The sequence below is a fragment of the Gasterosteus aculeatus genome, chromosome 13, assembly GCF_964276395.1.
Source record: "Gasterosteus aculeatus chromosome 13, fGasAcu3.hap1.1, whole genome shotgun sequence".
In the NCBI taxonomy this organism is placed as follows: Eukaryota; Metazoa; Chordata; class Actinopteri; order Perciformes; family Gasterosteidae; genus Gasterosteus; species Gasterosteus aculeatus.
Genome location: NC_135701.1, coordinates 16,405,393 through 16,421,379, shown reverse-complemented (window position 1 = coordinate 16,421,379; position 15,987 = coordinate 16,405,393). Strand labels below are relative to the sequence as shown.

The 15,987-nt window shown below is 42.7% G+C and overlaps 1 protein-coding gene across 1 annotated transcript; it reads left to right on the top strand.

Annotated features, from left to right (window-relative positions):
• Positions 1 to 2,009: 2,009 nt before the first annotated feature.
• Positions 2,010 to 5,369, top strand: lrrtm4l2 (leucine rich repeat transmembrane neuronal 4 like 2). Its single transcript, XM_040196020.2, has 2 exons — positions 2,010 to 2,382; positions 2,797 to 5,369. The coding sequence occupies exons 1-2, from the start codon at positions 2,379 to 2,381 to the stop codon at positions 4,410 to 4,412; spliced, it is 1,620 nt and encodes a 539-aa protein (XP_040051954.2). The 5' UTR covers positions 2,010 to 2,378; the 3' UTR covers positions 4,413 to 5,369.
• The last annotated feature ends 10,618 nt before the right edge of the window (positions 5,370 to 15,987 follow it).

Genomic DNA, 15,987 nt, shown 5'->3' with positions numbered 1-15,987 from the left:
ACAGGTTCTTTAGAACCCAATTCTATTCGGTGCACCTTGTCTTACTGTAAAATAAAACATACATATTGAAAAGAAAACATTCAAAAAGTTGTGTAATACCAGAAAGAATCATCATCATAATAAGCAGAGTCCACAAAACATGCAAAAAGAGCCTCTATCTCTTGTGTCCTGCTCGGGACTCGTGGCTTTCAACGTACACGACAAAAGTCATGGAACGACCGATTTATCATCCAGTTCACATGTTGCACTGATATACTGAGATGAGCTGCTCGAAAGGCATTTTAAGATAACTGTAAAGCGATCTACCCAGCTCAAGATAAAGGCTCGTTGCCTGTCATTGAGAGATCAGCTTTGAGGAGAGGTCTGTCAAACATAATGTTATAAACACGGGTGATGGGCTGCAGATGGAGGAAATGGCCTCCAACCATTTGGTCTCTCTAATCATTGTTGGAGGACACGTCTCAGTGAGAAGAGTAAAAGGTTGGTAAAGGGTGACTGAGAGGGCAAATAATTGTGTATCTATGTGTCTGTGCGTTATATTGATATAAGTGAATACAGTAAATAATAAGTAAATCATTTACACATGCATTCAAAATTCTACTTTGCTCTTACGATAGATGTTTACGTTGACATCATTTAGGACTCACACTTTGGAATATCCCAATGGGTTTGGAACAGCTTAACATATAAAAGTGTTTTTTGTGTGTTTTATTCATGTTTTCTGTGATGGCAATGAATAGAAAATGTCACTTATCTCAGGATGATGGCTGGCTGGCGCGCAGGAATTCATATTCATTTTAAGTTGCATTTCGCGTCAGTAAAGCAGATACTCACTGAGAAGTTATTTATAAGCAGCAACACCTGCGCACTGTCAGTCAAAGAGCGGCAAGTATTCCCACACTTCAGGGGCATATTTCTTGGATGCCGTGTGAGCCGGCGCAACCTTTGAAGAAACAATTTGGTTTGAAATGAAGTTGAATAATGTGCTGCTATACGATACTGGGAGGTATTATCTTAACGGAATAGCTACATTTCCAAGCATCGTGGTTTCACCCCTACTGTGGCGTTCACGGAGCAGATTTCATTAATACTTTTCTTTTAAACACAATCTACAGGCAACAGAGACAATCATGTTTGACCAGGAAAATGACCACGCCAGGCACTGACGTGAATTCACTGGCTAATTTATTTAGGTCTTGAAGCATTTCTTGTTGCATGCACAAGGGGCTGCTGTTGCCACACATTACGACTCAAGCGCTCAAAGGCCGGGCAGAAAGAATCATGTTGTCCACCCTGCTCTGTCCAATGTGTGTCCGTGCAAAGCTGCTTGAAAAGTGTGAACAAGTTTGTGTGAAAATACCACAGAAATACAGGTTTCCCGGTCTCCTCCTAACATGTTTTCCTCTTTCATCTGCTGCCGGTTGACTTCCCACTCTGTGAATGCATGAAAAACCCACTGTTGCCACGTCTTTAGCAGCATCTCTAGACACCGAGAGGTGTTATCTGTTTATCTACATTCCCTCCGACTGCTGTCCAATGTGTGATGGATGAATCATGCGTGTCAACATCACACACTGTTTCCTTTATTGTGATGTGAAAAAGCAGCTGATTGCTTAAAAAACAGGGTTACACAACTTTGTCACTGCCTGAACGATCAATAGCAATGAATGGTGATTCTGTATCATCCAACTCCCTTGTTTTTATCGAGGAATTGTTGTCCTCATCATGGTGCGATATGATCATTTCAGCACATGTCGGATTATAAGCAAGTGAATTGGAATTTGCAAAAACAATAAAATATAAAATCTAAGGGCTACAGCAGAAACATCCCCAAATCAGATGGTCAGATCACGTATAAAACCTCACCTACATTGAGATATAACATGCCTACGTGACACGAAACATTCATGAAAGAAAACCCATAACTGCATGGATTAAATCATGGTGGGCAGCCTATAAATGTATCAAACAAACGTGTGCGCTTAAAGACGCCTACACCTTCCAGAGGGGAGACAGACAGAGGGAGATCTGAGACATGGGGGGAGGGAGAGAGAGAGAGAGAGAGAGAGAGAGAGAGAAAGAGGCTGCACAGAGTGGAGGCTCGAGCGCTCAAATGGGTTATTGCGCACACAGCAGGCTGAACTATAGCAGGGACTCCAACTACGACCCAAGCGAGAGGGCATCCTGCCACCCCGCCTGGAGCCCTGATACGGGGCGGCCTGCACCGCTGCGTTTATTTGGTTTGCCCCTGTAATTGAAGACTTAAGTGATGCACGCTACGAGGATCGACTCTGATGCTGCGTGAACTGCGATAGTTCCATCTGAGAGCAGTTGAATGTGCTCATTATTTCAGAGGATTAATCCTTCCTTCAGTAACTATGGGTAAGTCATTATGTTCTTAACAATTAACTGACATAGTTTCTCTCCCTTGAGGCTCCTAGACTAGACAACAGCTTTTAACAGTTCAGGAACCGTATATTCTAAATCTAGAGAGCAAGGTCCACTATTCCACATTTTTATTCAAGCATCAATTCAAATAACCTTTTTAACTCCACTTCTCTGTCTGCGTCTCAATAGTTCCACACATTCTCACCTTAAAAGTAGCAAACGTCAGGCTGTTTAATTCTGCATGAGGCAGCTCGCTCCGGTGTCTCAGACCTCGAGCGGCTCCTCGCCACCTCCTGTTTGAAGAATCTATTTCTCACATTTTCTTATTTGAACGTCTCTGAACAAGCACGTTTTAGAAAAAACGAATAAATCCCTTTGATTGCATGTGCCCCACTCTGCCCCCAACAGGTTCTGTGATGTTGGACTGGAGGTTATCATGTCTTCTTCTGCAGGCAGCTGTTTTGCTGCTGCTCAGCAAGGGGGAGAGGATGTGCCCCGCGAGTTGTCGCTGCGAAGGCAAGATTGTTTACTGCGAGTCGGGCATCTTCCAAGGCATTCCGGAAAACATCACCACGGGGTGCCAGGGTCTGTCTCTGCGCTATAACAGCCTGCTGGTGCTATTGCCGTACCAGTTCGCTCACCTCAATCAGCTTATTTGGCTTTATTTGGACCACAACTCCATCACAGACATCAATGCATTAGCCTTCCACGGTGTGCGCAGGCTCAAAGAACTTATTCTCAGCTCCAACAAGATAACTTATCTGCACAACAACACATTCAGCGCAATACCGAACCTGCGAAATCTGGACTTGTCCTATAATCAGCTGCGGTCTCTGCAGCCGGGGCATTTTTATGGTCTGCGCAAGCTGCAAAATCTCCACCTCCGATCGAATGGGCTGAATCAGATCATCATTCGTACTTTCCTCGAATGCCGCAGCCTGGAATTTCTTGACCTGGGTTACAATCGGCTGCGGAGCCTCACACGCACAACGTTCTTAGGGCTCTTCAAGTTGAAAGAGCTTCATTTAGAGCACAATCAATTTTCCCGGATTAATTTCTTCATTTTTCCACGCCTTACCAACCTGCAGACTCTTTATTTGCAATGGAACCGCATACGATCCATGAGTCAAGGCGTGCCTTGGACCTGGCACAAACTACAGAAATTGGACCTGTCAGGGAATGAAATCCAAATGTTGGACCCGACAGTTTTCCAGTGTATGCCAAACCTACAAACGCTCAACCTTGAATCGAACAAGCTCAGCAGCGTTCCTGTGAAAGCCGTGGCGGCGTGGGCCTCACTGACCACCATCAGCCTGGCCGGCAACTCCTGGGACTGCAGCCCAAGCATTTGTCCCCTGATGGGATGGCTCCAAAACATCAGAGACTCTAAGGACATCAGCATGATATGCAGCAGCCCCAAGTCTGTGCAGGGTGAAAGAGTGGTGGAGGTGGTGAAGAATCAGCTGACGTGTGTGGACGTATCCAATATTTTCTCAACCACATCTCTCGTCGCTCTTACTTCCACCCAAATGGAGAATATCACGTTTTACAATGACCTCACAACCGATGTAGGCACCGAGTCACCTTTTCAGAGGTTGACCCCTTTGCCCGGCCGTCCTGGTGAGAAACACGGAAAGGCGACAGAGTCCACAAACGTGAGCTCCACATTAACGGCCATCTCCCCTGGACCCCCTACCCCGCTTATCCCACAGCTACACTTTGAACATATGGCTTTCCATAAAATCGTTGCAGGCAGCGTAGCCCTGTTCCTGTCAGTGGCATTGATCCTGCTTGTTATTTATGTGTCGTGGAGGCGCTACCCCAACACCATGAGGCAGCTGCAGCAGCACTCAGTCAACCATAAGCGCAGGAAAAAAAACAGTAGGCAGGAGCAGGATCTTAACTCTCAGCTGCAAGAATACTACCTGAGCTACCATTCCAACTCAGAGACAATGGACCCTTTGGTGAATGAGTCGAGGCCGTGCACGTGCACAATATCAGGATCCATCGAATGTGAGGTCTGAGCAGCCAACTCCACCTTACGAGACTTAAAGTGAAGCAGAGGTAAATGGTCTTTTCCAAAGATTAAGTGCTTTTATCTCTAATGCGAGATGATAGATTCTGCAGCGCTGAAGGAACTGCTTGGGGGCATAGCACAATATGATTATGTGCAAAAGAAGAAGACAGCAACGGAGGTATATTTGGAGATGATTATCAGCTTGACTGACGCATAAACAGTGGCCAGGTCAGCTGTGTGCGATCTGACGTACCGTCTGGACCTCCGCTAAAGATGAAGTGAGCCTTCTAGAGAGACCAAACTTATTCTTTCTTAAACTATATTGCCATATAACTTACGACCATACAAAGCCACGTTTTACTACATAGTTTTTTCTTTTTATTATGTAGCTCGTAAAGCATTTATGATGTATTTGTGTGTCTTCAAGTGTCTCTGTGGGTGTGTTATAGCGATGGTCTGATACTTTCTTGGTTTACTGACTTCTGGTTGGAAGAGTTACAGTGTTGCACCTTTATCTCACAATATACCGTTTGTTCAGTTAAATTATGCTGCTTTTGGCCTATGAATGCAACGACTGGACTCGACGCGAAGTGGGGGAGCAATCATAGAGATATTTTGCATGAAACAGATCTCCTTACTACAAGATGCTCTTCTCATTAAATGATGAGCTATAAAAAACGATAAACTTGCATTTTGGTTCAATGTGGTAGAGGCTAAACAAACCTAAACTTTATTCAATTCGAATCTCAGGACGGATGTTTTCCAAGCTGTGAAAAACGAAAAATCTGTCAGGTCCGACGAGGGTGTTGACGTGTCAGAAGCAATGATGTTGATTTTCATAAAGAATTTTGTAATGATTATTCCTATCATTACGATTATGAATTTTTTGTGTAAAGACGTAACAAAATGGGGACTAACCATTCTATGTGATAATGACTGTATAATTAAAAGATTCACTTGACAATTGATGTGTGACGAGAATATCGATGACTGCTCCATCCCACAGAGAGAGAAGATCCTTCTCTAAATCCATGCTTTGTGCTCTCGACGTTATACAACTCATTGGATTTGCTGATGCGTGCGATGGAAGCTGCCATATCTCCCATCAAACTGGGTTTCTGGCTCTTTTCTATCTTCTTCTGGTATCTGCAACAGTATTGATTGAACCTGGGTTACCCACCTCGAACCCGGGGGACCCTCGTAGAAATCTGCCTGGTTATACTCTTCATTTTGTCCTAAACATGTTAGGAAATGGAGAAAGAAAGGAAAAAAAGAAATTCCACTCTAGTGAAACCAAAAATAAAATGAAAAACCTGCATCAAGGGACACATGTTCAGTGCGGGTGCAAGTATGTAAGAGCTATCACAAAGGTTTTGTTTTTTACTTCCTGTGTGAGAAAAAACATCATCTATTGCTCACCAAAGTCCTTCCCACACGGCTGTCAGTTGTCCTCTCAGACCCGTTTTGAAGTGAAGACATTTCCTGTGGAGTAAAGTTTCACTGGTCAAAGGTTTTTCCGATAAGGATTTATGATCTCCCACAATTTGTTTTCCAAACATGGCTCGGGCCCTCTGTGGCCGCAGGCGGGCCGAGCTGTTTGCTGCCCACAGAATTTATATCCATTTATTTAGTTCCCAGCGCTTGCGTACATGATGAATTTCTCCCGAGGGCCAATGGGAAAATGTGTGAGGGTATACGAAAAAAAGTAATGTGAACAGAACAAATGATTTGTTATTCTAATGTTGGCAGATATTGTAATTAGTATTTGATTCGTCATATAGTGACTAATGAAAAGCAATTTGCCGGTTTTTGAAATGTTTTTGTGTAGCTGAGAGGAGAATGCTGATTAGAGAAATGTAATCTGCCGCTTTCAGATCATTATTAAGGATATTTGTTAGAATGAATAGTGAATGGTGAACACGATTGATATAGTATAACAAAAAGAACCACACTCCAGTGGAAAAATCTGACAAACGATGTTAATTGTATAGTTAAACTATGATGGACTTCAACTGGATGAGGAAGGCCGGAAAACAGAATCGGTAAAATGTTGTCTGGAATCCTTCAGAAAAACAGTGTCTGCTTCCTGCGAACACTCATTGTGAGGGTTAAGTGCTCACTTCTCACTGGCAGGCATGACATTTTGATTTATCTTTTACTTCTTTTCTCAGATAACACGTGTGAGAAATTCTGCTCATCATTGCCAAAGGTTGTGCAATTGGATCAAAAGTAGGCACAAGAAAAGTAAATATACTCCCGAATACATTATTATTTTTATCGCGTTGCCCGATTTCCATTTATGAGGACAGTACTTAAAAGTTCTATTAACTGTCTTCTTGCATAGCACAAAGACTGAAACAAGAGGAAACAGTTGCCCCTGCAGAGATGATGTCATCTTTGAATCTGCCGAGTCACAAAGCAAACGGTAAAAACAGAGGCTGAGAATTTCTACTGCATGATTATGTAGCCAGGAAAAAAAACAACTAAAATCGCCTCGCAACCTCGATGTGTCGACAACACTGCAGGGCTTTTTCTTGTTTGGGCAAAACAAACCAGAAAGTAATAAGTGACAGAATGTTACCTTTGGACAGAGCGAGCCCAGCGTTTTCCTCTTCAGAGGCTGTTTAGCAAACAGACGGAATATTTCCTTGAAGCAAAGTAATTTTGAGAAATAGCTATCAGAAAATTAATTCTGCTAATGTTCTATAAATGCTCATAGCTCCTTCCCATGAGCATTTCATTAAGTACTCCCCACTGTGTACGAGCTACCAACGACTGGAAGCTATTTCTTCAAGGACGATGGAGCCAGAGAGGTTTCAAAAAAGCCCACTAGAGAGAAAAGACTCATTCTCCATTCATAAAATCATTTCTTTATTTGTGTTTTCTTTCTTTCTTCATCAATAACTGGTAGCGTCATGTGTAGTCTAATATGAATTAAAGCCAGTTGAAAGCAAGTTGAAAATAATCATGAAAGTGTGATGAATCTAATTGCACAGTTTAGGAGAAAAGTCCCCCCACCTTCCGTGTAACATGTCACTTGTAAAATGCCAATGCTTTTGTTACGTGTCCCAGTCGACACTTAGAGGGAAAGAAAATGGCCGTGGTGCTTTTTTTGTCTTTGTCAAAGAACAAAGAATTTTTAGTTCCTCACTTTTCAATCCATTACCCAGTTGAAACGTGGATGCACACGTAATCATGATAAAGGTCTCTGCCTTTGTTAAAGCAAAGGTAGACACCTCAATCAGTCAACCAAAGGACTCACCGTGTGGTCCTGTCTGGTCAGTGTCTTTAACACAGCTGTGATTTGTGTCCCTGTAATGATCCCGGTTCTTTCCACAGATAAATATCGCTTCCCATTACACGAGAAAGCTTTCAGCGATATTGTACGACATTACAGTCACCAGGAGCAAATCGGTGGTTCCAAACATATAGTGTGATATAATACATTTTACGAGTTCATTTCTCCTCCATGTTAAGTGATCCCAGAGCAGCTTTCGTTTGCTTAACATCAGAAAATCATTTGCAGCGTAAAAGAAGTTAACAGCTTGACCTTTATAGTTTCATTTTCGCTTTCCTTTGACAAAATGTCAGCTACATTTAGGACCTTAAATACTAGTTTTATATCTTGTGGCCACAGATATAGAACGTACATGGAGAGATCTTGGAAATAACACTGCTGTTCATGCACACTGCATGATGTAACAGTAATATAGTTCTTTCTTTTGAGATGTTCCATTGTTTCTCTGATTTATTTCCCCCGATTCTTCAGCTGCTCTGTTTACCACACTGGGGAAATCAACCAAAAGCCAACCACAATTAAATATATACGATTTATAAGTAGTGCACCTAGTCATATTGTTGTTTCCTTAGTAATAAAACATCATGGTCCCCATGATACAGGCAGTGTACAGGTGTCCATGTAGGACCAACTTTAGAGGTAAAAAGCTATTCAAAATAAACCTGACACACTAATACACACTCTCATAACTCAAACTATACCTTCAAAGACGGTCTTGCGATTTGACAGCTCCCCTTGTGACTGAAAGACAAGCTGACCTGACAAAACGGGAGCAAAAACAATATAATAAAACAATGATGTGAATTACGTAGACGTCCTGTCCTGATTTTTTCCATTGTCGTTGTCATTCTTTTAAATAATGAGGAGGTACCATACAATGTAATTTGTATTCCATTGGCAGATTTCGTTTTAAACTTCTGAAACAACACATTTAATATCCAAACTCATGAATGTTTTGATTGCAACCCACCACATATATGACAGCAGAAGCGCAAACACTAAAATATTGCTCTTATTGAGTTTTTTTCCTCCTTCTGACAGACGTCCCTCAGGCTCGATGTTGTGTGCTCTTCTGCAACTGCTTGAATGATTGCAGCTTTAGAGCAGCACAGGCAACCAGTGCCACCACATTATGAAACACAGTAATACAGATTAAAAAAACATCTTTACTACCAGAGAGACTCAGCAGTGAATGAATGAATGAACGGGCGGCCCATGGATTTTGGATAACGGAGGTTTGACTGAACCGTGTAACAGATTTTCCCTGCAGGGTCCTCTCTGATTCCTGTGCTGCAGATTCCTCTTCAGTTGTTTGTAAAAGTGACGTAATAGTGAGTAATCTGTGCTCCCACGGACCTCATTGGCATCAGCCAAGGTTGCCCCTCTGGCATTAAAAGTAAAAACCACATTTCCTCGAGAGCTTGCTTGCTAATTAGAGCATTTTTGCCCCAAAAATAGGCAGTAAAACAACGATACAAATCGCTTCAGTTGAAAAAATCCTGTAATTGTCAAGACTCATTAAGGCAACGAAGTGCATTTTATTACTTACCTCAGTTTCCACTGTTTCTTGTTTTACTTTGATAACCACCATGTCTGTCTCTTGTTGCAAGTGTCTCAATGTGCTGATTGCAGCTGCCCTTCCCGATTGCGTCCGCCTGTCTCTCGTTGACCCCCCCCCTGTGAACTCAGCAGCGTGCTCTGTGTTGTTTCTTGCCAGCTCGTCTTGTACAAGCGCGCAAGCACCTTTTTTTCTCCAGTCAAGTTGTCTTGAATGAAGTCTACTACCCCTGTCACGTTTTTGGATGTGTGTCTGTCTTTTTTAACCTTTGCCTTCTACACATTTCGTGTACAGAACCTGTCGTCTAAGGAGCAAAACCCATCTGTGACCCGAGTCGTGCACTTGAGTCTTCCGTTTGCAATCCTTGTCAGTAATGATTTGTGATTGAGGGCCTTTGCGTGACTTTCATCCTTCATCACTATTGCTGTTACTGACGTGCCTACTAAGAGCTGATTTAAATTCCCAGTTGGTTTTAGTCCTTTTATCTAAGATCATTTCCAGCTTTGAAATATAATCTTTTTAAAAGTTACAACTGAGAGAACCCGCGGTTGTGATCACTCTGTTTTCGGTATCAAAACAACAGGCCAGGGGGAGAAAAGCTACTTCCGTAGAAGGAATTTCTCCACAACATGAGGTCGTATTTACATTCAGTTCAATAACTCGCCAATAGACTGAGGTAATGATTGCTCTGTAACTCCCCAGTCTAATCTATAACTCATAACATTCACGAAGAGAGCTCTGACACATTCGCCAATGTGCTTCTCAGAGACAGAAGGTAGCATTAGTGGATCCCCGTGAGCACAAGATTACTGCGGCTAATAATAGTAATTCATAAATGAATTCGGTGATGAGAATTTCATTGTTGACTTTAGGGTCCTGATTGCTCCTGAAACAATCCCATTCACCACAGGTATCTATTAAATAATTGTATTTTGGCATGATTGGTATGGTTTGCATTTTCATTTCTTATTCAAAATGCATCTTTATTCAAAAATACATCAGTACAAACTTCGTACACTTTGTCTTTCATACAGTCGTCCTAGTAATGTTATGATAACTTGTGTAGTCATGTGCAATGAGTGTTGTCACGGCAAATTCTGTTTGCTTGGTTAGACTAGAAAGACATTTTAACATTTAAAACTGATTGTATTTATACATCTGCTTTATTCAACCCATGCATGCCAAAGCAGCAATAAAGTAGGAATGACAAAGCGACAGTGGCTTTAAAAAACCTCTAAAGGGCAAGTAATGGAGTCAGTACTAAAAATAATTACAGTAATTTATTTAGCATTCTATGGTCTGTACATGACATAATGTGCATTTGAATTACAAATGCAGCGTACAGATTAATAAAACATGCTTGTTTAATAAATGATATTAGTAGCTGGACTGATTTGCATATTTACGGCAGTGTAAAGTTGTTTCTGCTGATGCTCAGTATTGATGTTATTGTCAACTATTCCAATCAAAACAACACAACGGCCATTGTGTTAGTACGTCTCTTAATATTTTACAACTTCCCTGGCTTGTCTTTTGTTCTCAGCCCCAAGCATATGCTTTCGTACTTAAGACAAAAATATGTTATTAAAAAAGATTACAAATCTTTGACAATTTCCTGCTGCAGGACTTTTAAAATGAGATCCCCTTCAAATGAACTGCCCAGTTTAAACATATCATACTAAAAATGAATATGACACCTCCTTTAAGCCACTTTTTCTAAACCCTTGATTAAAAAACATGTTTCCCCACAATAAATGTACTCCAGTAAATGAAGCCTGAACCTCAGTTCAGTCAGGAGGATCAGCTGGGCAATGCTGTAACTCCATCAGGTGTCCGCCTCTCTCTCCCCGTGGTGACCATATGAGCTGATTGGGGGCGGGCACGTTAAATTTAGCCAACCATCCATCGGCGCTGCTTCCACGAGCCAATCGCGGAAAAAAAACTGCTCTCCTCCGTGATGCTGTCAGTTGCCATTTCGGCCGCCCCAGCTGCGACCCTCCTCCACCCGGACGCCTGCAATCAGCAGCGCAGACACACTCATCGTGGGATTGCAGCAACTGTCTTCACCGCCACCACGAGTGTCTGGACTCCAAGGGGGAATATGCCTTATCCGACCTCGGAATCACTGCCTGATTATCCTGCGGCATGATTGAGTGCAATCTCCGGAGACTTTGCACAATTCAGATTAATGCATGTTTAATAAATTATTGTTGAATTATAACGAAGTCTCTACTGATTACAATACTTTAAGTGGCACATAATTTGCACAATGATAAAATTGTGCATGACAGATGACTGTTGTTATTAATGCAGAACATGTCCCTCTCAACGGGATACATCTTTAATATATCGTTAAAAAGGCACCGTGTCAATGTTACTGTACACTGAAAAGTCTCAAATAGATGCAGGAGCACTATGCAGAACAGCTGGTCATCTCCATAAGGCTCCAACCTTATCCTCAGCTCATCTGCGTGGTAAGTCATTAAAGCACTCATTAAGTATCTTGATGAGGATTGACCTAACTGCCCGAGCATAAAGCTCCTCATCACACATGAACACTGTGGATACAACAGTCTTTCAACTTCAACCAAACAAATGAGACCAACTGTTCCGCTCAAAGCCTGTTTCTATTTATCACAACTCACGACCAAATCCGAAACACACAAAGCTTCTTTATTTTAATCCAATGTGTTCAGCCAGAGGAAATATGGGCTCTGATGCAGATGGGAATCTATAACCTAATGTAAATGGCAGGGGACATACGGAGCAGTGAACAACATCTGCACATCAGACTACCTGAAATATGCTGGTTTTGTTTCCATCGGTGTAAACGTATGTTACGAGAAAATACTTTACTCAAGTATGAGTTTTGAGAACAGGCTTTAGTCTGAATTATAGCCTTGGTATGTTGCCTTCGTCACCTATTTCAAAGAGCTGTGTGAGCAGTGTGGTCCCCACCATTTCATCCTCTGTGAACTGCGGGATATCCGGCATCTCTGTGTGTCTTAAGTGGAGCCAAGCGACGGCTTATCTGGTTGGAGTTCACAGTTCAGTGCAAAATCACAAATGAAAAGGCATTCTGCATTCCTGCCCAACTCCTTTCTCCCTACCTGAGTCAAAACTCTTTTTTTTTTCTCCTTTCCGTTCGAACGGGCAGCTCTATTCAGAGCCTCAAGCCACCCACGCCATGCATTTATCTGTAAGTGTGTGCGAGAGCGAGACAGAAGGACGAAGAGGAGAAGACCCTCAGTGTTGTGTGAGGTCAATACGTTTTCTTTGGGCTTTGGCCGTTGCTTTCAATGGGCTAGTTTATGGTTTGCAGTTTGGTATGAAGTGAAAGTCAGGATCAGGGTTAATAATAAGCTCCATCGGTTCTAATCAATATTTCCAAATCAACAATGGCTCAAATGACTGCGTAATGTGAAAGGTCGCTCGTAATGATGAACCTATCCAGCAGCTTTACGGAGCCTCCTTCAGCTCATAGTTTTGGTTTTTATGGCCCTCGACTTCGGTTCGGTCTCATCTCTGCATCTAAAAGCGACTGTGTGATACGCGCTGGACAAACCTGAATTCAAGTGGATGTGTATAACACGTTTATTTTTTGTTCTCTATACATCAACTTCACTGATCATTGTTAGGGTCCTTATCCACTCATCAGTTCCCCCCCCCCCCTGTCTGTGCTTTTGTTTAGTTGGAGTTTCCAACCGTTGTGTTCCGCCTCCGGTCTCGCCCCTCTCCCAATAGCTCAGCTGTGGCTTTTTTTCTACCTCTATAAACTTTGCAAATATTGTAAAAGTGTATTTGTATTCCTTTATCTCTGGGATACGTTAGGGCGAGGATTAGCAGTGGTTTATAAATGAGTATAAAGTGGATGGAGCTTTATATAATACTGTATAATAGTGGGAGTATTTGTGTAACAGCTGTGAGTGTTTTTGCGAGTGTCATGATTTTATTGCGGCTCAAAATTAACTAATACTGGCTGATCACAACAAAGTCAAGTTCACTCATTTGTGGCTGTGTCAGAAAACGAGGACAAACGGCATCAAACGAATGCAAATTCAATTCCAAAAAAACTATTGTTAGTCTTTTGATGATAATTGCCGTCAGTCGATGAATCATTATGTTGCCTTTAAGCATAGCCAACTATGTACGCAAATCCATTCAACTGAACTTCAATTCTGCAGGAATAATTTTCTCCAAATGAAAGTCTACTGCATGTGAGTGCTTTTATAATTGGCTGAGGATACAGGCAATAAAGCACAACATTGTGCTCATTTTCATCCCCAGTCATTTTTCCATAACACAGTTGGTGAACAAGGCATTTTTTCCAAGAATATGTCTTCTAATTTGTGTAATAGAAAATTTAGCATTGATACACATCATTATATTTTAATTCCCTCAACGTGTGTAAATGTGAACTATCATAGAAGCAGAGAGAGGAGAGATGAGTTATTCTTCAGAATACAGTTTTCTATCTGGCTCCTGCGAGCGAGCCTTAGGGGGCCGCTCGTCTCCACGGACTCTCTCTGTGTGCCAGGCTTCACTGGCTTTAGCAAAAGGAGCAAAACTTATTGGATCATGGGGTCCACCGTCTCTGACTACCGGCGGCTGTGTGTGTGCCGGGGTGTGTGTGTGTGTGTGGGTGGGCAGCTTGTGAACCGAGGGTGGAATGGAGTAGTAAAGACACCATGAATTCCCATTTACTCTCGTATTTTACACCCAGGATGTTCAGAGGTTTGAAGTTGAAACGGCCTGTGAAGCAGCCTACTGTAAATGAAGCAGGACCGTCGGAGCTCGTTCTAGTTTCATGTGGGTGTACAACAAGAAGTGTTTTGTCCGCATGGATAAGGATACAGGTTTGGCACACATACTTGTTCAGATGGATTTTCCTCAAGAAAGAGATTCACAAGTGATTTACGGGAACAAAAAACACTGTATTTGCATCCCTGGTGCTTGACTTGACTTCACTTAAGTATTATTTTATGTCATCTTTCAATGGTATAGATGAAAAATAGAATTCATGGTACTACTTTTTTTTTGCTGCAATAGTTCATTCATTCTAGAGGATGAAAGCATAACATAGCAAGCAGGAAGTGAGATTTTGGCACGTTGTGCCCAGCATCCTTTATGCACGCTTTGATGGAGGCTGCCCTTTGATTGGAGAGTAATACCTCCAGTTTCACAGCAAACCAACACCTATAACTGGATGGCGAATGGCAACGCGGTGCCACCCCCTGTACTCCCCATGACATGGTGTAACCATCCAGGACAGGCCATCTGTGAATAACCGCTGATTGTTTTAAAGGAATGAAGAAAATCAATGCCACTGTCGGAGTGGACGTTTAATTGCAAGGACTTCGGGGGGGGTTGGTGAATGTAGCGTGCGGCCCTGAATGTGCCGGCTGAATTCCGCTCACGTTGCTCTTTGAGGGGCTGAGTGACTGCCTCCCTCTGCCAGAAGCGCCATCCTTATCCCAGTGGTGTTCCACCTTAAAAAGATGAATATATGTGCCCAACCGGCTGGCTGACATTGACAAGCCGTGACTCACGCTGTCATGCCAGTTCAGTATAGCTGCTGGCAAGCCTCTCCCCGCCCTGCTTTGGTCATTTGTTGGACTTCTCTGCGCGGCTGTTTACTTGTAATTTGGACATCTGTCAATGTGGTTTCTTTGCTTCCCCGTGGTGTGATCAGGGTACCTTTTGCATAATCTCGGAAGATGGATGTTGATAGGGTCGATTTCTGGCTGCAAAGACAAGGCGGGAGTTTGGCTACCTCTCATCGGCCGGGTTGTGTGGGATAATTAAGAAAGCATTGAGTCTCAAAGGGCTGCTGGGTCAGGGAGGTACAGGCATATTCATCATGCTTGCTCACACTCACTCTCTCTCTCTCTCTCTCTCTCTCTCCTGCGGTCTTCTTGGGGGTCTTTTGTCCCAGTTCTGTCCGTTTGGTCTTGCATTTCCCTGTCAAACAGGGCATTCAGCGCAGCGTGACAGCGTCTTAAACCATGGGCAGAACAAGTGGGGCAATTAAATACCTGCCGGTAAAGCAGCTAACCACATAGCTTCACACACCCTGATGTTGGCAGGAAAGCTCAGCCTGCAAACACACGGCGTGGAACACAGGAGGAAATGTGGTGTGGTGCTGCTTTCAGATTGACTCCCTGATCAGGTTTCATCCCGAGTGTTAATGTTTAATTCATCTCTTTAATGAGCGTTAATTAATTATTGGCGGGAGTGCATTTAACCAGCACTTGGGTGTCCTCATGGCAAGTGGTCCATACTCACATCACCTACACTCTAACGTAATCAATACTGATTGATCATTTCGCCGCTCCATCGGACTTCACCGGCAGACTTTACTCCAATTTTTGGGGTCACACTTGCCGCTGTGAGGTTTTGTACTTGAACTGTACTCCCATTCAAACTATTGTTGATGTCTGTAACGAGCTTGGCCATCTAATAAGGATTTTATTGACTGACTGAAAAGGGAAGCAGCTACACTGAGGTTTGCAGCTGTGTGACCGTCTCGGCAACGAGGAACAAATTGACACGCAGCTCATTGTGTACCGTCTGTCAGAGAGCGTGTATTTTCATGGGTGTGCCAGGAGGGCGTTTCAGGGAGGGTTGGGCAAAATACAGCAGCATTTCTGTTCAACCACCCTGAAGCAAAACAACATATTAAACATTCTTTGTGAGAAATCAATTTCACTACATCTAAACTACATT